Here is a 23,839-nt window from a genome sequence, read left to right as displayed (position 1 = left end):
TATTCCCTCACAGATTATAGACTTATAATGGACATGCATTATTAATCATTAAAAATCAATGAGAGGCTGCGAGGAGTGCTGTAGGTCTATGGTGTGGTTAATGATGGATTATTATGCTAATGACCACCATATGAGAGCACAGGGGATACAGCTCTACACAGTGAAGTGTCACTAACCAGACTAATTACAGATAAACCTCCTTTTCCCAGATGCAGATGAGAGGACGGACTGCAGCTTTCAGAAAGTAAGATTAACAAGCAGGAACCCATTCGTTCATTATGTTAATCTTTTATATTGAATAAGCTTCAAATTAAACTTCACATATTGTATATAGAATTGTAATTTTCATCAGTGTTTGCCATCGTTTTAACAATTTAACTCGTGTTTCTTGCCAAGCCTGACTTCTCTTTGGTGATTCCAAGTCCTTTTGTCGTCATATTTGAAGAAATTATGGGTAATAACACACTTAATGACTAAATGGTTCCCGATCTTAATTTCTCTGCACTCTTAAGACCTCTCCAGTTAATCTTGGTGATTAAAATGTAGGTTTTCAACAGCTCTCTGAAAAGAATTCCCTCCTTTGTGGTGGAACAATCATGCATTTCAATAGTCTGACAGAACTCATGGTTATCTAACAGCAGCCCAGAAACATGTGCAGATAATATTTATATCTGCATTGCCAAAACCAGGTAATTTGATTTAGTTGTCTAATGTACTTTTGCATATTTTTGTCTTATTTTATGTCTTTCTAATGTCTTCTTTGGGCTGGATTGGAAAACAATAACACTTTTTGAACTATTGATATTGATTTCTGGTATACCTGTTATCCTACAAAGGTCCTTGCAGTCTCAAAAGTTTCCCAAACCTCCCTTACTGCCCAAAAGTCACAATCAAACCTTCACCAGCAGAAACTCCAGGTACTTTTTGTCTCTCCTCAGCAGCCATGAAGTTTGAGAGAAGCTCTGCAGCGTGACCTTTCCCCCTCTCCAGGCAAACACCTCCACACTGCAGCACCACCACCGCCCCCCCACACCACCACCAGGCTGCCTGAACCTCACAGCAGAATCTCACGGTACAACAACTCACACAAACTTCACACAGTTTCAACACTGGTCTCAAGGGATGGCTGATGTTAACGGGCACTTCTTGGAAACTGCTAATGTCCGCAGGTTTTTAATCACATATCATATTTAGTTCTCTGATCTCTGACTGTGGCGTTGTTGGCCATTAAAACTGGAAGAAAAAAATAAAATATATATCATTTTAAAATAAATAAATAAACACTATTATAATGATTATTATTATAATATATAAAATATATATATATGAAAAATTAAACAAGTATACAAAATAAATAATGAAATCATAAAATACAAATACATATAAAAAACACATACATATAATAACATTAATATAATATCAATTATTATATAAAGTAATGAAAATATGCGAATAAGTAAATAATATAATGTAATACATCATAATATATGATATTAAAATACATATAAAGTCTCAGACTCCTCCAACAGTGTACTGTAGGTAAGTTGCAGGAATATGACGAATATATACATATTAAATAAATAAAACATGTGAAATGAAACACTGTACAGTAAATGAAATACTTTCCTATCCTGTGACACCTGAATTTCCCCACAGGGATCAAAATATGTTTATTTGATCTTGATTCGTAGAGTTTCTCACCTACAATCTAAGCTCAGATAGAATTTGTTGGAGCATTATGGACTCCTCTAAACCTCGGGCACTTTGTGCTGCTGCTGCTGGATGTGGAGCAGGACAACAGGGGGACGTTTTGTCCTGGCTGGGATCAATCGTTCCATAGATGACGCCCACCTTGCAGGCCTCTCTGTGGGCGGGCGGTACCCAGCAGGCCGGCCCCGCCTGGCCCTCCTCCGGCCCCCGCAGCCTGCAGGGCAGCACAGCAGGAGAGCTGCACTTTACATCTGAAATCTGACTCCGCTGAGAACTTTAGAGTCACTGTAGGAAATAGCAGAGGTATCACACTGGGATCTACTTCCTGTTAGAGGCGGAGTCACTCACTGTCAATAGGGTGGCAATTTGAATGAATCTGTGATATACTGTATCTTTTACTGGAATCTTTTTTTTTTAGGCAGCATGAATAGGTGAAGGTGCCTCCCAAGCACAGTGTCAGTGCACCCCCATGGCCTTTATCTACAAAGCTTTACTTATAAAGACACCAACAAACCAGGAAGTCACTCAATATGACCACAAAGAGACATTAACAACCGCTATAAAGAGCCCACAAAGACACACAAAAGAAAATGGACACTCTTGGATGTGAGTGGTTTTCCAGGACTTAGAAGTACATGTGTCCTGTTTTGTAAATGATGACCTTTATCATCCACAAAGACAAACCAAAGGACTACAGCAGCTGCATTGAGATACACAGCAACCAATTCAATGCAGAAAAGCACTGCTTAAACCTGAGCAGCCAGTTTAGTAGTTAATATTCTACTAATTTGCAGATGTAAAGAAACCTGTTGCCTCTAAATTTGTGTTTTTATACTTAAATGATATATAATTATACTTAAAGAGGCCTTATTATGCTCATTTTCAGGTTGCCTGTTAGTACTTTGGGCCCCCATCGACATATCTGCAAAACGGTGCTTACTAAAAACTTGTTATGTACCTCAAATGTAGGACGTTTTACTCATGAATATGACACTTTCATATCAGAGAATGTCCAAGATCTTTTCTTGTACATTTACGTCTTTAATCTTGGGAATTCTGAGTTTTCCCCAGAATATTACCCCCCTCTTGTGTCCTTATTTTTCTTCCTACATTGACCTTAATAGGGGTTTCAGAAGACAGAAGAACACATGGGTAATAGTCTAACTGTTTATCTTTTGAGTCATTTAGCTGAGGCTTTTCTGCAGAATGAGTCTCATTACAGTTCAACAGCAAAAAGGACTTTTAACTTTGTTTTAAGCGTCGGCCCGAAGCGACCTCTCTGTGACTTCTGATAAAAAATCACTCTGAGCACAAACACAGAGCACATTTACATGTTAGTCATCCCGCGCTGTTGTCCAGAGTGAGTTCCCTGACCGCCCACAATCAGGACATCCACATTTGCATTTTACTCACTTAGCTGGAGTTTTCTTATTTTTACCTGCAGGGACTTCCAGTAAATTCGCTTCACTCCACTTCCTAAAAGAAGAACAAAACCAGGAAGCATGACTGACAGGAAGTGGATCTTTCTGTGGAATTAATGACAGAAATGCATCCTTCTGGGATTTGACGCTGGGAGAGGTTTTATCAGGAAGGATCTTTATTTATATAGCACATTTCAACAAGAAAAACATTCAAAGCAAAGAGATAACACATTATAAAGCTTTAAAACCCCAGAGAATCTAAATTAAACTAACTCAAATAAAAAAGACAGGTTTAAAAAAATACTAGTATTAAAGTTACATTTCTGTTTAAAATATAAATACATATTAGATAAATGAAGGACTTGTTTGTTTGAACATGTTAAAGGACAAAACTACAAAGCCAGGTTCAAGTTATCTGTATTACATTATGAGTAATTGGTGCTTTTAGAAATCCATTCTTTCCACAGAACTGAGACCTCATTTGTCTGATAAGATTTCAACTAGTCAAATTCCCCTAAAGACTGAAAATAAACAAATCTTTCATCGAGAGACAATCAGTCACCTTTCTCTGAAGCTCTGTGTAGGAACTAGCCACCAAGGAAGATACAGTATCTGATCATTAGCGGCAAACAGCCTTTTATTAAAGGAATGAAGAGGACGTTTCTTTACACCTGCATGGTCGATGGTTCAATAACTTGTTTGTTTCAGCAGGTCAAGGACAAAACTATAAAGCCAAGGTCAAGTTATCAGTATGAAAAGTGCAGAATTAAACAATAATTGTCGAATAAGAAAAAACACCTAGTTAAATTCCCCTTAGACTGAGATGAACAAATCTGAGACAATCAGTCGTCACGTTTCTCCGAAGCTCTGTGCAGGCAGGAGCCTCCACGGATGATATGTGATATTTAATTAACGGCAGATAAATCTTTATTTCCTCTGTGTGTTCGGCCCTGTTGTCTTACCAGTGTGTGTATTTGTCGGTGCGTTAATGTCGCCGAGACAAATCCCCGAGCGGCTGTGATGTGCTGCAGGACGTGGGCAGGGCGTGTGGGTACTTGTGCGTGAGGAGCCCTAAGTTTGCAGAGGTTTTTTTCTAATTGAGTCAGGGACTTATGCTGGCAAGGTAGGCGTGTGAGTGGGGGGAGACTAATCCCAAGCTGCTGTTGTTTTTCGTGCCTGCTGGCTGGAGATCAAAAACCTAACAGCAATAATCATGCAGAATGTGTGGCTTCACTTCAAAGCCTGCTCAACTTTGCTCACACCCTTCGCATTGTTTAATCATTTCTACCGTTTTCTTCTTCTTCTGCTGCTGCGAGGGATTTTTCCCCCATCTTTTGTCACATCCATCTCCAGCTTTGATGTGACCTTTCTTCAGAAATTAATCAGACTAATCACACCTTCAGATAAACCCGAAGTTGAGGTGTTTGTGCGCCACATGTGGGGCGCTCATGGTTTCCCTCTGACTGCAGAGTGGTCTGCCTCCGCCTCAGATAGCAGACCTGTCAGACGTCAGCAGCACTCTGGGGTGAGGAGAGCGTGGGCGGCGAGGGTCGCTGAGGCCCCAACGTGGCCAAAACGGGCAAATCCCCACCACGTCAGCCCACGGCCTGTCAGCAGGGGGCTGCAGGGCTTCCCACCATGCCTTAAAGGTGCAGAGCATTTAAGACCTCTGAAAACTCCATCGCAGTAATACAGTCTACTCTGCTTTCATCCCACAGCAGCTGATGCACAATTGTACTTGAAGTGACCTTTTTCTAATGTGTGAGAACAAAACCTTGCATATACAAATGTAAATTGTATTCAATTTCCAGTTAGATATCCAAACATATTTAATCTATATTGATATAAAATATAGAAAAAGTGGAAAATGTTCACAATAGAGAAGCTTAAATTAGATATTTCTTTGACTTGACTTTCACACAGACCTATCAGTATGAGTCAAATAAAGAGCTTTTTGAACATGTCACAGAAGAGGCACAAAATACAAATATGAAGCTGAAAATGAGCAGAATAGGGCCCCTTAAATAACAAAATATATATTTTATATGATGTTCTATAATTGATAAAGAAACCTGGCAATACAAAAACTCATTAAAGTTAGCTCCATCTTTAACAGCAAAATAAAATGATGTTTGCATTATTACATTTTAATCCAGTAATATCAGATATATGATAAGGAAATGGCCATTCTTCTTAACAAGTACTTTTAGTTTTAGTATTAGCACGCTAATATGTTTGTACTTTTACTCAAGTATGATTTTTAACGCAGGAGTCACTTGCGGAGTACTTTTCCCACTTGCTGCTAATTGTTAAGTTGTCAGTCTGATAGAAAAACTTTCTCCACAGTGCAGAGTGTCCGTGTTTTCAGCGAGCATCCTCACAGAGGTGATGTATTTTACTCCATGCGAGTGTGAAGACAGCAGATTTCCACGCTGGCACACTGAGCAGCAGCAGGGCCCTATAGCTGTTTCTGCAGTAAAGTTTCACACACATAAACACACTGCAGGAACACTGCAGTCTCTATCTGTATGTCACATAACCTCCGCCTACACTCACTACGCCCACACACATCCTTGCCCAAAACGCCCACACGAGTGTAATCAGTGTGCAAAGAGACACACACACACACACACACACACACACACACACACACACACACACACACACACACACACACATCGCCCCTATACACACTCCTCGCCCACGCAGGCACACACGTGTTCAGTCAGACATAAGCCGCTCATACCATCCCACACTTTCTCAACAGACACAAAGTAAGACTGAGCAAACACACCGGCTTTATTCACACACACACATTCTTTCTCGTGGCCTCGTACGGCATCAAACAAAAAAACTGCTTAAACTACTTTCTAACCAGATTTTGTTGATTTCACAGCATTTCTCTTCACATCCACACCCGTCTGAAATGTGCCCGCCACCCAAACACAGGGTGGAGACGACAATGAGGACATTTCTTTTTTTTTTGTATCTGCTGCTTTTTGGCATTCGCTCCAAATGAAAAGGGACACTCAATGACAGGCAGTAGCACCGCCTGGAGACTGAATCATGCCGCTCTGTTGTTCACCCCCTCCGCTCTTTCTTTCCTCCTAAAGAGGGAACTTGGATGAAAAGAGCTGCTTTTTTAGAGCGCAAAGTGTTGAGGATGTGGGAAGGAGAGGGAAGGGAGGGGAGGGAGGGAGAAGGGGAGCAGAGCAGCGTGGGCGCTCTGACAGGGCGAGGGGCTGACAGGCCCAGGCGTGGGCGTGTCATTGAAATGTGTTTCTACTCCGGAGGGGGAGAGGAAGAAGAAGAAGAGAAAAGTTGCAGGAAGAAAGAAAAGGAGAAGAGCTGCAGAAATTAGACAAACAGGCGTCTCCTGAAAAGTGAAATATGAAGAGGCTTCTTGCCAAATGAGATACATCCACTGTTTGGAGGCTTCTGTGGGGAGGGGGGATGCAAGGGGAAAAAAGTGACGCCTACTCTGTGGGAATGATTGACAGGACGACATGAAAGCAGATTGCTGCTGTCGTGTGAAAACCTTGTACCGCTCGCTCTCGGCGGTTATAATGTTTTGAGGACTACATTGAAGGGGTTTTGGGGGGGTTTAGGGAAACATTTAAGATCAGGGTCAGATGGAGTCAAAACAAGATGGAGTTTTGCAACATCGCAGAAAGGTGTTATGGGTAACCGGCAAAATTGCATCGTGATGACCCGTGTGTCTGCATAATCTCAAACAACCAAAGAGCAATTTTCTTTAGGCCGCAAAATATCTTTGCTCATCGGTTAAAGTTTGCACAAAATGTACATGTCATGACATTTATATGACTTTAATTTAATGCAGAAAAAGACAATTTCATTCAACTTTTTCTGATCAACTCTCATTTCATTTAGTCTTCCGTACAGACGATCATGTAAATCTGGTCTCCATGCAGAGGAGAAGCGTAAAGGAGCAGGGCTGTGGTGTGAACTTGGGGAAACTGGGACTTGTGGGAACAGGCAGCCTGGGTGTCGACCTACCTCACAGTGTGGGTGGACATCCTATTTCCTGCTCTCGCTTTAATTTGCTTCTTGTTAGATATTGAGTGTGTGTGAAGGTGAGGGAGGGAGGAGAGAAGTGGGAGAGCAGGGAGGTCAAACGGGAAAGATATGGAGCTAATATTCTTTCCCCTCTCCGTTTCTTTTAGAATTTGATTTGATCCCCGTCTGCTCGGAGGCTGATCCACGGGAACGCCGTTAGAAGGTCATATCTGCATACCACACACACACACACACACACACACACACACACACACACACACACACACACACACACACACACACACACACACACACACACACACACACACACACACACACACACACACACACACACACACACACACAGAGAGAGAGAGCAGAAGCCAGACGTGGATTTAAAGACTGCTGAAGGTGGGCGGATTGGAATCCTACCTGCATTTGGAAAACACATCATAAATATTTGCATGAAACTCTATTCTTGACTTCAGATGTACAAAATAATCTCAGTTTATAATTATTTCTTCCTTATGACATGCTCCTTTGTACTGTAGAAACTGGATTATCAAGCAAAGATATACATGTACATTTCAGTGACATCTGCAATCATGACTCTATAGCAGCAACCAGTTAGCTTAGCTTAGCTCAAAGGCTGGAAACAGCTAGCAAGACTGTGTCCAATTCTTAGCAGGACAGTACATAAGTTAAAGTATATCTTATACAATGTTGCATGATAGGTCCCCTTTAAGTGTGTAATATCTGAATGTCTGTAGTATTTGTATAGTTGCCAACAATGAATTAATATGACTTTAAAGGCAAGCTAAATTGCATTTTTACATATTATTATATATAAATATTCAAATAAGTAGTGCTATTCTCCATACTAATTGTAATTGTGCTGAAAAATAATAGATTTTGGCTTATTAGTGATTTCTTATGTTTATTTAACATTGTTGGTATCAGCATGATACTCCTGCCGGATGTTTTATTCATGCAAAATCTTCCGTTTTGCTTTGATATTTGTATTAGTTTCCTTCTGAAATTAATTAGAGGATCTGAAAAGCACGCACTCCCACCCCTTCCACACACACACACACACACACACACACACACACACACACACACACACACACACACACACACACACAGACAGTACAAATACTAGTTTTCTCATCATTTGGGCTTTTGAAGACACATAAAAGGAGCTGCAGCGTCGAGTGTAAATTGTTTTATTCTATTTTTCGGCTGCTGTGTTGGGGGCGTAATGGCGTTGGAGATGGGAGGGCGAGGCTTTTTGGGGGTGTGGGTGTGTCGTTGTTTGACAGAAGCCGTTCTGGTTTTGTCCCCAGGGTGAAACTCTGGTGGCGGCTGGCCTAATTCCCCAAAATAACTCATTGATGGGGAATCAAAGTGATCGTGTGGAGATTTGATTTGAGCTCTGAGCGACATTTACTCGCATCTCTGCTCGCTTTTTTGGGGTCTCATCTTACATGGAAATATTGAAGTTTCCTGCAATAGAACTCAGTATATCCTTCCCCAGTTATCAATTTAGTTTAAAGGGGCCCTATTATTCCTATTATCTGGGTTTTTTCTTCCCTGTAGTGAGTGGTATAGGTTTTGTTGCATGTAAATGGTCTGCAAACGCTAAAATCCCGGTTAACCAATCACAACAGAGCTTACTACTAAAACTTCCCTATTTCTTATGGTAGTCAGTACAAGTTGTAGCTGGTTAAAGGCAGTTATGGTAGTATAAGTATGAGTTCTTTATAGTCCCATCCTAGTATCAGTAGTGTAATTCTGCAGTAGTGTGCATACTTAAAGGGCACTTTTTTCAGTTTATTGAGTTTTAATGGAGAAAAGAAGAGTCATTCTGGGGAAACACCATGCTGCAAATAAACCTAAAACACACTCATACATACACACACACACACACACACACACACACACACACACACACACACACACACACTTCCTGGGGCCCACTTCCCTGTGTTGAAAACCATTTGCATGTCTCACATCAGTGAAATCTGGATTGACCGTTTGCAAACAGCGTGTTTCATTGACGCAGTTCTGTGGCGCCATAGTTCCCTCACACGTGACTAAACACACACACACACACACACACACACACACACACACACACACACACACACCTCATACAGATATCAGTCAGTGTGACATTTATTATTCATTTTGTGACACATGTGCAGGTGACTCTTCTTCAATCCACTTACTGGCAGTTAAAGTGAGCGTATTGCTGTACTTGGGGTCAATATGATCTCCTATACTCAAATACCTCCATTTCAGAAATGCATTTTCTAGAAACTAGAATATACTAACATCACAATTACTGCTACAAAGTAGACTATCAAACAACTTACGTGTACATTTTACACAAAATGTTTTACATCTGGACAAAATGTACATATAACAAATAGATATATATTAAATATATGTAATCAATTCATAGAGAAGATATTCACATTAAAACATAGTTCAAACTATTCTTTTAAATGATTCTAAAAATCAATTTTAAGACATTTTAAAGTCATGAAATCACTTTATCTTATAGAAAAAAGGTTGTGGCATAATGTGAGTGACCAATTTTAAAATCTCCAGACTATCAGTTTTGACAATATTTAAATGTGACGATTAAAATAGGGAGAAATTGTGCAGCATTCATTTAGTTTGAGAACATAAAGTGTGCAAACTGCTGTGTCTCTGTGGGTGTTGAACCTGCCTGTGTTTGGTATTCCGTGCAGAAAGCCTCCCACGCCCCGTGTGTCCGCCCACGCGCGGATTTGCGTCACGCAGGGAGCAGCGTGGGCGAGAGAGAGAGAGAGAGAGAGTGAGAGAGAGAGAGTGAGAGAGAGCGGGAGAGAGAGAGAGGAATATCCCACTTTATTCTGCTGCCTGCGTCAAGCTGCATGCAGTTAGAACGCAACAGACAGGAACTGCTAACAAAATAAAAGCATGTGAAATATGACTTTGCATTAACAACACATCTGGGTTTCTTTCAACAGTAGTGGAAGAAGTATTTAGATTATGTGCTCAAGTAAAAGTCTTAATGCCAACAAATACGGAAGTACTATTAACATGTCTAGTCAACTAGTCGTTGATTAGTAGCTCAATTAGTGTGTTTAGGTAGCCGATGCCTTCCAGTGTTTTTCAGTGTCTTTCTTCTCGTTTGTGTATAGGTTACATAAGAGTGTTTGATTTGGGGTGCCAGGGTTCCGATGGGGACCCTGACTTTATGGGGGGGGGGGGGGGGGGGGGGCTGTGACACCTGGCCGGAGGTGCTACTTAAGCCCAGCTGCACGGAGTCACAGCCCGTGTGATGTCTCTCTCCAAGCCTGCTTCGGAGGGGCTCACCGTGATCGGAAACTTTGAGCGTCTCTCCTGGTTTTTCTGTTGTGGCCAACGGGCCGGTCATAACAGTATGAAAAAAAGATATCCGAATATATCAATAATCAGAAATACTTTATTCGTCCCCGGAAAATCCCATTTATTCTACTCCAGGTACAGTTAACACTGTTATAGTAATAAGTAAAAAAATAAAAAAATAGACTGCCATATAAAACTAAATGGAAAACACATCAATAAAATTAAAATAAAGATGAATCCATGGTTCATATATATAAATATTTAAAAAAAAATCAGGGATCTGTTACAGGATTCAAAATAGAGGTCTATGTTTTGTATTTGAGTATATTTAGTAAATTAAACATTTTTTCAAGGGCATAGTCTCATGCATATAGCTTTTGGTCCAGTGCTTTTATTTTGTTAAGACAGCCGGAAGTGCTTGTTTGTGTGTGACTACGTCTGTATTGACGGTGGTGAATAGTGCAGGGGAGTGGAGAGAGACGCTGGGAGAGGACTCAAACACTCAAACACACTCACACACTCACTCACTCACATTCACACACACATACACACACACACACACACACTGGGAGGAAAAAGACGCACCGAAAGACGCACGAAGGTCAGAGGCTTTTTTTTAACTGATATTCTGCGCTTTTTTTCTCCTCTCTCTACAGGAGAAAGAAAAAGTTTCCAGAGAGAGAGCAAGAGGAGAGCAGTGTCGCTCCGTTTGAGCACGCATAGACAATCACGCGCGTCTTCTTTGGTCTTGGAAATAATTTTTGATTTCTTCCTTTTTTTAGATTTGTTTGGCTTTGCTGTCCTGGGGGATCCCTTCTGTGCGGGCTTTCCTTTTTATATATTTTTGCACAAATTCACACCCCAGGCTCTGTGTTGGTAAACAGTGAAGAAGAAGGAGAAAGAGCAGAAGAAGAAGAACTGGACCAGAGCGGACCAAAAGGGGCCAGACACTCACCAGGTAGGCACAATTAGTCCTAAATCCTGCATGTTACCTGCACATAGTGATGCTTTTATCCTTATGTCTGTCATAATTCTGCAAATTAGCACCAAACAACCCTTTAGTGCAGGAAAAGCTTTCAAGTATCATAAGATGTCTGTAAAACACTACTATAACGAGATATAACTGCATTACTGAACATTTGCTGTAAGTCTCTATTGGAAAATAAGAAATACATTAAAGGAGTTAATAATAGCCAAATGTGGTTTTAATCTCACACGTACTAAAGGAAATGATGAATATATGATAAGACATGAACAAAGCACAATTATATTTGTCATCAAAAACCGGAGTTTATTTCTACTGATTTGTCATTTGAACCGCTTGTGTGTCATTGTCAACTGGGATGTTATTTTTAGCCGCTCTAGAGACATTTTTAACACTCAGAAATGGTGTTAAATAATATGATAAAAATATGCGTTTAAAGATCAAGAGACACACATGTATAAACACATTTACCGCATTCCTAATGATGACTAAATCATCATCAATCATTGCTCCAGAGAAAAATTGGAAAATCTCTCATGAATCATAAAAAAAATCAACATATTTCTCACTTAAGATAACCCTCTGCTGCTTGGAATTTCACCTGGAAAACTACACATCTGTGTGTATCTGTGTGTGTGTGTGTGTGTGTGTGTGTGTGTGTGTGTGTGTGTGTGTGTGTGTGTGTGTGTGTGTGTGTGTATATATAATCTGTGTGTGTGTGTCATTGTGCCGGCACACGCCTCAGTTCTCCAGGTGAAAAGCCAAACTCGCTAAACTCGCTTTTGTGTAGCAGGACTTCAATTAGTGCCTACCATAACTCGCATCATACACACGGATACACACACACACACACACACACACACACACACACACACACACACACACACACACACACACACACACACACACACACACACACACACACACACACACAGGAGTAAGATACCAGTCTTGAGACGGCTGTTGACCTAATACCCTGACAATAAACATTTTTCAAAGATTTTTTTTCTCATAATCCATTTCTCTATTTGTTGAGCAGTGCGATGCAGGATTATTTTATTCTCCAGACAGACGTCCGCTTTTGACAGCTACACACACACACACACACACACACACACACACACACACACACACACACACACACACACAGGAGTTCACACTACAGCTAAATATAGGCATTCAATTCACACATTGGCGCTTTATTGTGGAAAGACCAGCAGAGAGAACCAGCAGACAACCTCTGTTTGCTGCAGTGTTGTTTTTCTCTTTGAATTTTTAGGAAATATTGAACTAAATCCCTCAAGACCAAACATCAAGTTGTACTTATACTTTTACTATCCATGATATGTGTAAGATATAAAGTTCCTTTTAGAAGAAAGCTTTTCCATGTGAATGCAATATAGGTATTTATTTTGATAGCTGAATTTAGGATCAAGTTCTCGATATACATTTAAATCTGCTTATATTTAATGTTTCTGCAGATATAACTTACATTTGACCAAATATGATTGATTCTTTACGTTATCTGGCCCTCAATTTCATCTTTTGTCTCTTAATTTGAGTTAAATAAGCTTTAATAAATGACCTTTTTGTCATAAATCATGAGATAAGATGCACATTTTCCAATTGTTTCAGCTTGAGTCGGTTTTCCCATCAATGCTGCGCGCAATGAACTTCCTTCCACTTGCATGACATTATTTTCCCACAGTGATTTAGGTCTTATCATTTTCTTATACAGCACTCACTGGTTTTTGTCAACCAGGTTATTACAGACATTAATTCAGCAGGTTGATCCACTTAATTGTATTCTACTTATGTGCCTCTAGCCCTCTACTGGGACACGTCTCCATGCTTTAATGTTCAAAAAGCTCTTTATTGTTCTCATACTGCCTGTGCTGCAGCACCTTTTCACCCTCTGTCTGAAACCAGAGCCCAGTCTGCTCTGATTGGTTAGCTGGCCGGGTCTGTTCAACCGCTTAGAGATGTCCCGCACCTTAGCCTATCACGTACAATGTGTTGGAGCGCAAGCCAATAGTTCACATGCACATAAACCTATAACACAGTGCAGGCAAGCCCCAAAAGGCAGAATAGGGTGTCTTCAAGCTGTAGAGCTAAAACGTGTCAGTGTACATTATTTAGAGTTGAACAACAGGCTAGAAAAACCTCATGGGAGGTGTTGTTTTGTGAACGCTAACAAAGGAATCATTGTTTACACTCTAAGTGATACTCATTTAGCTTCAATTATGGATCTTGGGAACACATTTCACTTTTTTTTTAGAAAGAAAGATGAGAGACTTAGATCCGTAAAACATGTCCGCTTTGTAAAGATTTTTGCCAAAAGCTTTATTAGCAACAGCAATGTGTGTTTGTAGATGAAATAAAAGTCTTCTTTTAGTCCTCTCAGTTGTCATTTTCTGGAGTAAAGGCCTGCCTGGCTCTCTGCGCCTATTCTGGGCGAGGCAGCCCTCCACCTACACATCCTGCAGGGGTGGAGAGAGGCATGTGGTCCTCGGACTGCCACTCCTCTGTTAGCTCGGCCTCCGCACAGCCTCACATGCACATAGGAAGAGTGGAAAACAAGCCTCCACTTCTTGCCTCTCCTCAAATTTAAGGTGGCAAGCGATAAGTCTTTGGCACAGAGTGTTTCTTTGCTTTGTTTGGGTGCAGCAGAGTGAATGACAGCGAGGATAAATACTCATCTGGCAGCAGAGAAAAAGTTTATTCACAGGGTGCTGCATATGTGGAGCGAAAACAGGAGATAAAAGATGTTTTCAAGCACAATATTGGCATAAAGTGCTGTGAAAAAATTCAAAATGAGCCGAGTAAAAAGCAGCTTTCTCGTCTTTAACCCCGTGCACCTGCAGAGAGTCGCTTTATCCCACACATTACATCTAAAAATGTAAAGCACTCTGTAAAGATCAAATGCAACCTTTACCTACACCTGCTGAGGCCTGATAAACTGCAACCAGGCACCTGCCAGGAAGATGCACAGTCCTAGTATAAATCATGTAACTCATGTAAATGTGGCTCTATGTCTGTGATGGAGGCGCAGGATCAGGTGAGAGAGGAGAACATGTGAGAGAGGAGAACATGTGAGAGAGGAGAACATGTTGTGAGAGAGGAGAACATGTTGTGAGAGAGGAGAACATGTGAGAGAGGAGAACATGTTGTGAGAGAGGAGAACATGTGAGAGAGGAGAACATGTGAGAGAGGAGAACATGTTGTGAGAGAGGAGAACATGTGAGAGAGGAGAACATGTGAGAGAGGAGAACATGTGAGAGAGGAGAACATGTGAGAGAGGAGAACATGTTGTGAGAGAGGAGAACATGTGAGAGAGGAGAACATGTTGTGAGAGAGGAGAACATGTTGTGAGAGAGGAGAACATGTGAGAGAGGAGAACATGTTGTGAGAGAGGAGAACATGTTGTGAGAGAGGAGAACATGTTGTGAGAGAGGAGAACATGTGAGAGAGAGGAGAACATGTGAGAGAGGAGAACATGTAAGAGAGAGGAGAACATGTGAGAGAGAGGAGAACATGTGAGAGAGGAGAACATGTGAGAGAGGAGAACATGTTGTGAGAGAGGAGAACATGTGAGAGAGGAGAACATGTTGTGAGAGAGGAGAACATGTGAGAGAGGAGAGAACATGTGAGAGAGGAGAACATGTGAGAGAGGAGAACATGTGAGAGAGGAGAACATGTGAGAGAGGAGAACATGTTGTGAGAGAGGAGAACATGTGAGAGAGAGGAGAACATGTGAGAGAGGAGAACATGTGAGAGAGGAGAACATGTGAGAGAGGAGAACATGTGAGAGAGGAGAACATGTGAGAGAGAGGAGAACATGTGAGAGAGGAGAACATGTGAGAGAGGAGAACATGTGAGAGAGGAGAACATGTGAGAGAGGAGAACATGTGAGAGAGGAGAGAACATGTGAGAGAGAGGAGAACATGTGAGAGAGGAGAACATGTGAGAGAGGAGAACATTTGAGAGAGGAGAACATGTTGTGAGAGAGGAGAACATGTGAGAGAGGAGAACATGTGAGAGAGGAGAACATGTGAGAGAGGAGAACATGTGAGAGAGAGGAGAACATGTGAGAGAGGAGAACATGTGAGAGAGGAGAACATGTGAGAGAGAGGAGAATGTGAGAGAGAGGAGAACATGTGAGAGAGGAGAACATGTGGGAACATGTTGGGACTTAAATTGTAAAAAATAAATTGTATAAAAATTGTTCATATTGTACAACAATAAATATGTATAACGTGTATTAAAAGAAGAAAATGATGATGAAATAACAATGTGCCCCCTTCCCCCCTTCAGGTATGGCGGCCGTGCTGCCGAGGACCCTGGGCGAGCTGCAGCTGTACCGCATCTTACAGCGGGCCAACCTGCTCTACTACTACGAGGCCTTCATCCAGCAGGGAGGCGACGACGTGCAGCAGCTGTGCGAGGCGGCGGAGGAGGAGTTCCTGGAGATCATGGCGCTGGTGGGCATGGCCAGCAAGCCGCTGCACGTGCGCCGCCTGCAGAAGGCGCTGCGGGACTGGGTCACCAACCCGGCCATCTTCAACCAGCCGCTCAGCTCGCTGCCCGTCTGCAGCATCCCCGTCTACAAGCTGCCCGAGGGCTCGCCCACTCTGCAGGACCGCGCCGCCAGCGTCAAGATGCCCAAAGCGGTCGCCGCCGCCTGCTCCGACCCCGGGAAGCTGGACGTGGCGCGGGACAAAGTGTCTGCCGGGTCCCCCCTGCAGGGCGGCAGCGAGGCCCGCTTCTGGTCGGGCCACAGCAACGACAGCGAGCACAGCCTGTCGCCCTCTGACCTCGGGTCGCCGTCCTCCCCCAGGGATGCCTTGGAGGCTCTGGACGCCGCCGCCGTGCAGTCCGTCCTGGAGTGTGTGGACAGGATGGCCCCGGGACTCCCCAAGGCAGACTTAGCCGAGGTGAAGGAGCAGCTGAAGAACAACAAGAAGATGGCTAAGATGATTGGACACATCTTCGAGTTGAGCGACGACGAGCCGCGCAGGGAGGAGGAGATTCGGAAATACAGCGCCATCTACGGGCGCTTCGACTCCAAGAGGAGGGATGGGAAACACCTGACGCTGCATGAGGTTAGACACTCAAATATGCTTTAAACAGAAGGATTTCTCCTGAGAGATCCTTGAGGTTTAACTGCTTGAATCGTCCACAGCTGACGGTGAACGAGGCGGCGGCGCAGCTCTGCATGCGGGACATGGCTCTGCTCACGCGCCGGGACGAGCTCTTCGGACTCGCACGGCAGATCTCCAGAGAGGTCACCTACAAATACACATACCGCACCAGCAAGTGAGCAACACTTACATTATGATACTGTGCTTAACTTCTTAAATAATGCAAGGTTAGATGTTAAAGAGCTGATTTGGCCAGAGTAAGATTTAGCTTCCTGCTTTTGGATAAACTTGCTTTAGTATGAAGTCCTAAAGTGTGTCCTGTTATCTGTGCAGGTCTCGCTGTGGAGACAGAGACGAGCCGTCCCCTAAAAGGATTAAAACAGAGGTAAGGTCAATGAAATGAAATACAAGTCTTTGTGTGTTAGATATGCAGGGTTGGTGTTACTGTCTCTGGAGGGAACGCAGGGATTTGAGCCTTTAGACCATTTACTTGCACACAAACCTATATAACACTACCGGAAAGGGAACACCCTAAAAGACACAACGTTATATGTGTGTGTATTTGTGCAGCTTTCCGAAACAAAGCCACCTTACAGCGCTCCTCTCCTGACACACTTGGCTCTGAGACTTTTCTTTAAACTCTGAATGGCTCCTCTTTCTCTTTGCGAAGCGCTGATTTAAAACATGTGGAGGCTGTGAACTCTGCAGGGACTCTAAACAAGACGAAGAGCCGACACCTGCTCACAGAAAAAATACTGCGAGCTCCCAAAAGAGGGACGCGTGCCAAAACTCTCAGATAATCTAAAAAGAAAACCACTTTATTGTTTTATCAAAGAATTCACTCATTTAGTTAGAACAAGTTAGAACAAGCTTTAAAAAAGAAAGCATGTGTCATTTGTGTTTAAATGTAGACATAAAGCTTGTCCTCACGTCATTTAAACTCACAGAAACTTCAATTTAGCAATCACCCTCAAATCTGACCTATAATCTGCTTCTCTCCTCTTCCTGTTAAATTCTGAAAAATAATAATGATCCGGTATTTCTTCTGTCTCTTCCTCGCCTTCAGGAGAACTTCTTTGACATCCAGGAGGCGCTGCAGGCGATCCACATGCGGCAGGAGATGCTGAGGGAGCAGCTGGCCTGCGCCAAGTCCAAAGGAGAGGAAACCGTCGGACGAAATCTGCAGGTAAGGACAAATAAACCCAACTGAGAAAACTGAAAATCTGACAACAATGAAACAATTTGATGCCACCTACCATTTGAAAAGGATTCCCAGCAACACATGGCGACAGATCTCCCTGTGAGCAGATGTTAGTGGCAGCAGGATCCAGTTTGATCCCAGTATTGTTTCCTCATTGGTTTTCCAGGGCCCCTGCTTCTGTGGCTTGTTCCTAATTAGAGAGTGTGGGAGGGGAACTCATTACCAAGACAACATGTTCATGTGACCTTCACTTCTTGATATGGGAAACATGCTGTATGTCTCCTGTTGGCACCTGCTGCTGCTACTCATGTTGATGTTAAAGGGATAGTGGAAATCCGCGAATTTTGGGTTTAACTTATGTATTTTAATTAAAAATAAGCATAATAAACAATTTTTTTAAATTTCATGCGCCTAGTTTCATTTTATTTTCAATTTTACTGCGCCCTCTCAATGAAACGAAATACTTCGGGAATCTTCGGGTGATGACGAGAGCATAGGAAGACGGGCACAAACAATGGCGGACATTCAATAGCATTTGCATGTGAATAGCCGAGTATATTGCCATAAATATGATGATTGATTATCAGTAAAAAATTCTACGTGACACAACGACATTGGATTAACCTTGAGATGCGTTTTTATTCCGTTGAACACAACTTTTGATCACAAATCAAAAAAGGTAAGACGTAATTATTGTACTATTTTTGGAACCGGATGTTGTTTACTTTCTCTTTTCTGGCTGATACCTCCAGGAATTCGAGGTCTTACAGTGATGACATTACATGTGTGGAATCTGTGGAGTCTCAGCTTTAAATCGTATATCTTGTTTGTGCAGTTAAGATAGTAATAAGGGCATTTCTACCGTGTGTTGTGTGTAAAAGCATTAGCATTAGTTAGCATTGTTTCGCTCAATGCTAATTCAAAGGCTTGGTATTACTCGTGTTTTTTCTAGCTAACAATTGTTCTTATTGTCAGTTAGCGGAGTTTCTTACCTTTAAAAGGGTATGAAACATTAATAGTTTCATAAATGTTAAGAAGCCCTGAGACATGTGAGAGAAAAAAAACTGTGGGGACCTTCGGGCTTAACTGGTTAACAATGATTAATATTTGTAAAGGCTACAGGTGATCTTAAGATGCGTGAGCTATGCTTAGGGACCTACCAGTCAAGATTATTTGTGCGTAGGGGTGCATCATCTGGCGCCTGGTCCTGGTCATCCTCGCCATTGCCCATGCCGTGAACCATCACCTCGGGCTCGGGCTCAATATTGTCACCATCGTCGCTTACTGAACCGGATTCAGATTCAGTTCCTAAAACGACATTTTCGTAGGAAAGCCGAGAGGATGTTTCTGACTCGCTATCATCACTGGATACCTGTACAATCCTTCTTCTTTGTCTGGTATATTTGCCCTTCCACGTTCATTCTGCATAGACGCCATGGTTTGTTATCGTATCGTCGAACATTTCGTTTCTAAAAAACTTCGGGGAAGCTGCAATAAAGTGCTTCTAACATGCGTAAGGCAATTATTATATATTTTTAATCAGGTGTGATTGTTTTGGTACGTAATTATGCTTGTATATAAGTTAAAACGAAACTATTTGAGGTTCCATTTCCACTATCCCTTTAAAGGGGCCCTTTCTTTTCCTGTATATAGGTGTAGGTTTTAGTGCATATAAATGGTCTCCAAAGGCTCCAAAGTGTTCCCTCCAGAGCGAGTTCCTCTCCCCCCCCTGGCCCGTATTGTGTTATTTCTTCTGCAGTAGTTTCTGACTTGCCAACAAGCTGAAATAGAATAAGAGAAGTTTAAAATAACTGCGTGAACCAGACACATAAACTTTAAATATGATGTGTGTTTCCTCCAGATGCAGCTGGAGCGTCTGCTGGCGCGGCAGATGGAGATCCTGCAGGACGCGGCAGTGCAGGAGCGTCTGCAGGCTCTGGACTGGAGGATCCCCCCCGCCGCCTTAAAGTACCTCAACGGCGCTCACAACACCAACGGAGCCGCCGCCGACGCCAGCAGAGACAACCAAGGTACGAGAGGGAAAACTCCTTTAAATCACGAGACATTTTAGTGCATCTAAAGACGGACAAATCATCGCACAGAAACAAATTGTAATGTCAGAAATGTCTGAAAGTCTTAATCATAAAGTCCCCCTTGTTTGTTATGGCCTACCGCTCCAATCAGGAGACCCCCCCCGCTGTGGGTGCCTGAATCATAAAGTGACTTCATGTTATTTTGATTTAAAGAGTGTGTCATGTCTGTAAAGCCACGGGATGTGTGTGTGGATTAAAAAACAACACCTATGGGTGCTGACTGTCACTCTCTATCTGAAACACAAGGAGAAGCGAGGCATCATTATTCAGGATGTGATTTTCCTGCAGGCCTCGTCTCATTTTCATCCCTCTCCTCCCTCACACACTCCCGACAGCTCATTATATTGCTGTTCCCACAAATCCCACAATGCACCTGTAATTATCACGCCCACGCCTGTTTACCTCCAGCCAGTTGCCTGAAGGGGGGCGTCTTTCTCTCTCTCCGACTCTGTCTCTCTCTCCTCCCCCTCTTCTTCTCGCTCCTTCCTCCTCCCCTGTCATTTGTCATTTCTTCTTCTTCTTTGTCCTCTGCGTGTCCTTACCTCCTTCGTTGTCCCCTGTTTTTCTTAAATGTCATCCCGTAATCTCTTGTATATTTGTCCCCCCCCCTGCCTGAAACGCTGCATTGGACTCCTTTGTTTACTTCCTTGACATAGTGACATTTCTATCAGCTAGCGCTCCAACATACATGATAGGCTAATGGACGTGACTTCTCTAAGAGGTTGACCAATAACAACAGCTAAGGATAAGACTCTAATCTAGGAAACAAGTGTGCATGAAAACACATAAAAATCTGTAAAATGCTGAAAATACGGATGTTCAGTGAAAAATCAATAAAAAACAACAAGCTTCGTCCCCACATGTGCTGTAAAACACAGCTGATGGAGAAGAAATAACCCTGCTTGTCTCGTGTGTTTCTGTCTCAGACGAACGACCAATCAACCTGCGCGTGGTCAGTCAGAACATGCAGGAAGGAGACCTCCCATTGGGCAAGCAGCTAGCCAATGAGCTGAAGCGCCATCACAACCACAACCACAGCAACGCAGACGACAGCAAAACACCAGCAACAGGTGAGTGACGCCAGGGAAAACACAACAGTAAACCCAACAGGCTTTTAGACTGATGAATAAATCAAAAATGCAATGTGAGTCATTCCTTTTTGTCTCCCTCTTCAGAAAACGGGACGTCGCAGCGAGCGTGCAGCAACGCGGAGAAGAAAACCATCAAGTCAGAGCCGGAAGACTCCACATAGTGCCTCCCGCCTCGCCCCCCCACCACCCCACTCACACCTGACAGTATGCAGTTATTACCCATCAATAGATACTAAGCAAGCACAGCCACAGTAGAGCCTTAACAACCAATGTTGCCTCATGAAAAGCATTTATTTTTCTTTATTTTGTAATTTTGTTTTGTTCAAAGAGAGTTTTGTCTGTTATTATACACGTAATTTAAGAGTGATCTGTGTGTATACCTCGGCCTGGTGTTTTTTTATATATTTGTTGCTTTCTTACAGGGGCTGAGTCTGACCACAAACGTAGATTCAGAGGTGAGATTAAAGCAGAAATGTTGTTCTGTTCAGCGTCTTGGGAAGACTTCATATGACTACCATGTAGCCAAAGTCGTAAAGCCTTCAAAATGAAGCTGCAGATGCTGCCAATATTCACTTGTATTCCTAAATATTTCAAGTATCTGGGGTTTTTTCCTCAGATGTTTGTTGCTAATAGTACTGTAGAGATGCAAGACTGAAATATCTTGATAACATTTGATAGACTGGCACAAATTGTTACTTCATTTTGTGATTTTCAATAGTTAGCATCCCAATTAACACTTCATTTTTTATGACTTTACGAGTCATTTCTATTTATTCTACAGATGTTGCAAGAAATATCCAAAGATTTAGCAGCATCTGAAATGATTTCCCTGAGTCACCCTCCGTCCTCTGAGCCCTCTTTCTCCCAAATCTAACTTATTCATTTGTATTTGTACTGTAGAAGTTACAAAGTACTGTATAGGGAGATTGAGTTCAGATTCAGCCCCTTTAGCAGGTTTGTCTTTTTGTCGTTCACTTCAAACGGGAGCAGGGGACAGGTGGGATTTTAATCCTCCCCCCCCCCCCCTCCTCCTCTTCTGTGTATATTTCTGGAAGGTAAGAGCAAGATGTATAGGAGCTGTTGTGGAGAAACAGCAGGGGACCTCTGCCATCCGCCTGGGTAGGATGGCATGCCGGAGGCCGAGCTAATTGCTTCATTTCACTTTGTAATTTACAAAATCACTGCTGTAGAAGGGAAACCACACATCTGCAAACAGATTATTTCAGAAATAGACATGCCTGCGGGTTTTAGAAACGATATTAGGTCGTAAAATTCAACTTGTGTGTCAAATATTAAGATTGCAGGTATGTGGTTTTTGCAATAACAGCAGAAAAAAAGCAAGTCAATTGCTGCCCGGGTCTGTAAATAGTAACAAATAGTGCTAGCCTAATCTCTCCACCAGTTCGTAACTTTGTTGTAGATTTTCGGTGTCAATACAAGTGTTTATGTATAAGCAAAATCAAGAAAAACTTTAAGTGTCCATTGAGGAAAAAATAGTGTCTGGTATATAAAAACACTTTACATGATGATGATGTTGGTTAGCCTTAGCTCTTAACAGTGTTTATCCACCTGTGATGGCCATCAGTGCTTATTTCAGAGTTTTTGCTGTTTAAAGGAAAACAAATGAGTGTTTCTATGTGTTCATCACGCCGTGTAAATACGTCTCTTCTCCTCTGACCCCCTGCAGATAGATTAGTCCCACTCTGGCAGACCAATGCAATATTTATGTGAGTAATAAGTCTATTATGTGGATCCATCTCTTTTTCATGTGCTCAGTAACTGTACGTCTGTCACAAATTACATGTGGCGGTGTTTAAAGACATCTTCATGGGGGTTGTTTTGTTCCAAGCAGCCACTATGACAAGGATTTTAAAGCTAAGCTAGCTGGTGGATTCTGGGGGAAATCGTATCAGCCTCGTTAGCGTGCGATGTCTCAGAGAATAGCCCTGCCGTGTCACTGATCCCCTCTTCACTGTTTATTGTAAAGTGATAGATTAGGCTTCACCTAGTTATGCACCTGTTTTTTAAACACTAATATATTTTATTTGTTATACAGCACATAAACATTAAACTTTATTTTTTTGAACTCTATTGTGAGGTGCTTTCTGTGATCTATAGAGGATGTAACAAAATGCCTTTCCTCCTTATTCTTCTTCTTCTCCTTTAAGTCGGACCAGCTTCCTTTAAAGGAGTTTCTCTGTCTCCTGTTTGTGTTGTTGTTGTTGTTCTTCTTCTTCTTGTGTTTTCTGCTGTTGCATTGAGATGAATCCCTGCGCAGCACCATTTGCATCAGCGTCACATCGACACATTGTGAAACTGGCTGATGACTCACTCTGACGCAGGTCCTTTTTTCACATACTTCCCATCATCCTCCCTCCTTCTCACTCACTCACTCACACACACACACACACACACACACACACACACACACACACATCCCCCCCTCTCCTCCTCCTCCAAGTCACTGATGATGATGTGTTGCCCTGGTAACGCCTGGATGTGGGCGGCTCCACGGGGGTGGGCGGTGGGACGCCAGCCGCTAAAGCAGTGTGGGAGGGATCTGCACCCTCGCTCTGAACAAGGAGCAGGAAGTTGATTTTTGTTTTGTTGAGAAGGTGTGGGAGTCGCTGAATTATCGCCTCTCTCCTCCCTGCAGCTTCGTCAGGGATCGCCTTGTTTGTTTCCCTCCTTTGTTCTGTTCACAAAGATTTCAAAATACAATGAGACGGAACGGAGAAATGTGTAATGGGACTCTTGAGATTTTAGGGGCCCAGACACGGAGCAGAAAGTATCTCAAAT

General features: G+C 42.5%; 1 protein-coding gene and 1 long non-coding RNA gene across 3 annotated transcripts; one reads left to right on the top strand and one right to left on the bottom strand.

Moving 5' to 3' along the window:
* The first annotated feature begins 11,076 nt into the window (after positions 1–11,076).
* On the top strand, positions 11,077–23,131 carry nab1b (NGFI-A binding protein 1b (EGR1 binding protein 1)). Of its 2 annotated transcripts, XM_034216930.1 has the most exons (9): positions 11,077–11,130; positions 11,312–11,487; positions 15,829–16,616; positions 16,697–16,830; positions 16,989–17,040; positions 17,722–17,841; positions 19,718–19,886; positions 20,876–21,019; positions 21,125–21,201. In XM_034216930.1, exons 3-9 carry the CDS (start codon positions 15,831–15,833, stop codon positions 21,199–21,201), a joined length of 1,482 nt encoding a protein of 493 aa, XP_034072821.1. In that variant the 5' UTR covers positions 11,077–11,130; positions 11,312–11,487; positions 15,829–15,830. The 2 variants fall into 2 exon arrangements, with proteins under 2 accessions (XP_034072821.1, XP_034072820.1); XM_034216929.1 differs by lacking the exons at positions 11,077–11,130; positions 11,312–11,487 and having other exon boundaries at positions 15,831–16,616; positions 21,125–23,131.
* Positions 16,974–19,103, bottom strand: LOC117546668. The gene is made up of 4 exons (XR_004569056.1): positions 19,017–19,103; positions 17,912–18,046; positions 17,637–17,835; positions 16,974–17,020 (listed from the first exon to the last, which is right to left on the bottom strand). It is a non-coding gene; the product is annotated as an uncharacterized LOC117546668 (long non-coding RNA).
* Positions 23,132–23,839: the final 708 nt, after the last annotated feature.

Source organism: Gymnodraco acuticeps, unplaced genomic scaffold (assembly GCF_902827175.1).
Source record: "Gymnodraco acuticeps unplaced genomic scaffold, fGymAcu1.1, whole genome shotgun sequence".
Taxonomy (NCBI): domain Eukaryota; kingdom Metazoa; phylum Chordata; class Actinopteri; order Perciformes; family Bathydraconidae; genus Gymnodraco; species Gymnodraco acuticeps.
This window is presented reverse-complemented; position numbering and strand designations above follow the sequence as displayed.

Bases quoted from the DNA above. Each gene is read 5' to 3' on its own strand.
- nab1b (XM_034216929.1), top strand. From the start codon at position 15,831: ATGGCGGCCGTGCTGCCGAGGACCCTGGGCGAGCTGCAGCTGTACCGC. The intron at 19,887-20,875 runs GTACGAGAGGGA...TTTCTGTCTCAG, and splicing joins CGCCAGCAGAGACAACCAAG to ACGAACGACCAATCAACCTG. The intron at 21,020-21,124 runs GTGAGTGACGCC...CTCCCTCTTCAG, and splicing joins CAGCAAAACACCAGCAACAG to AAAACGGGACGTCGCAGCGA.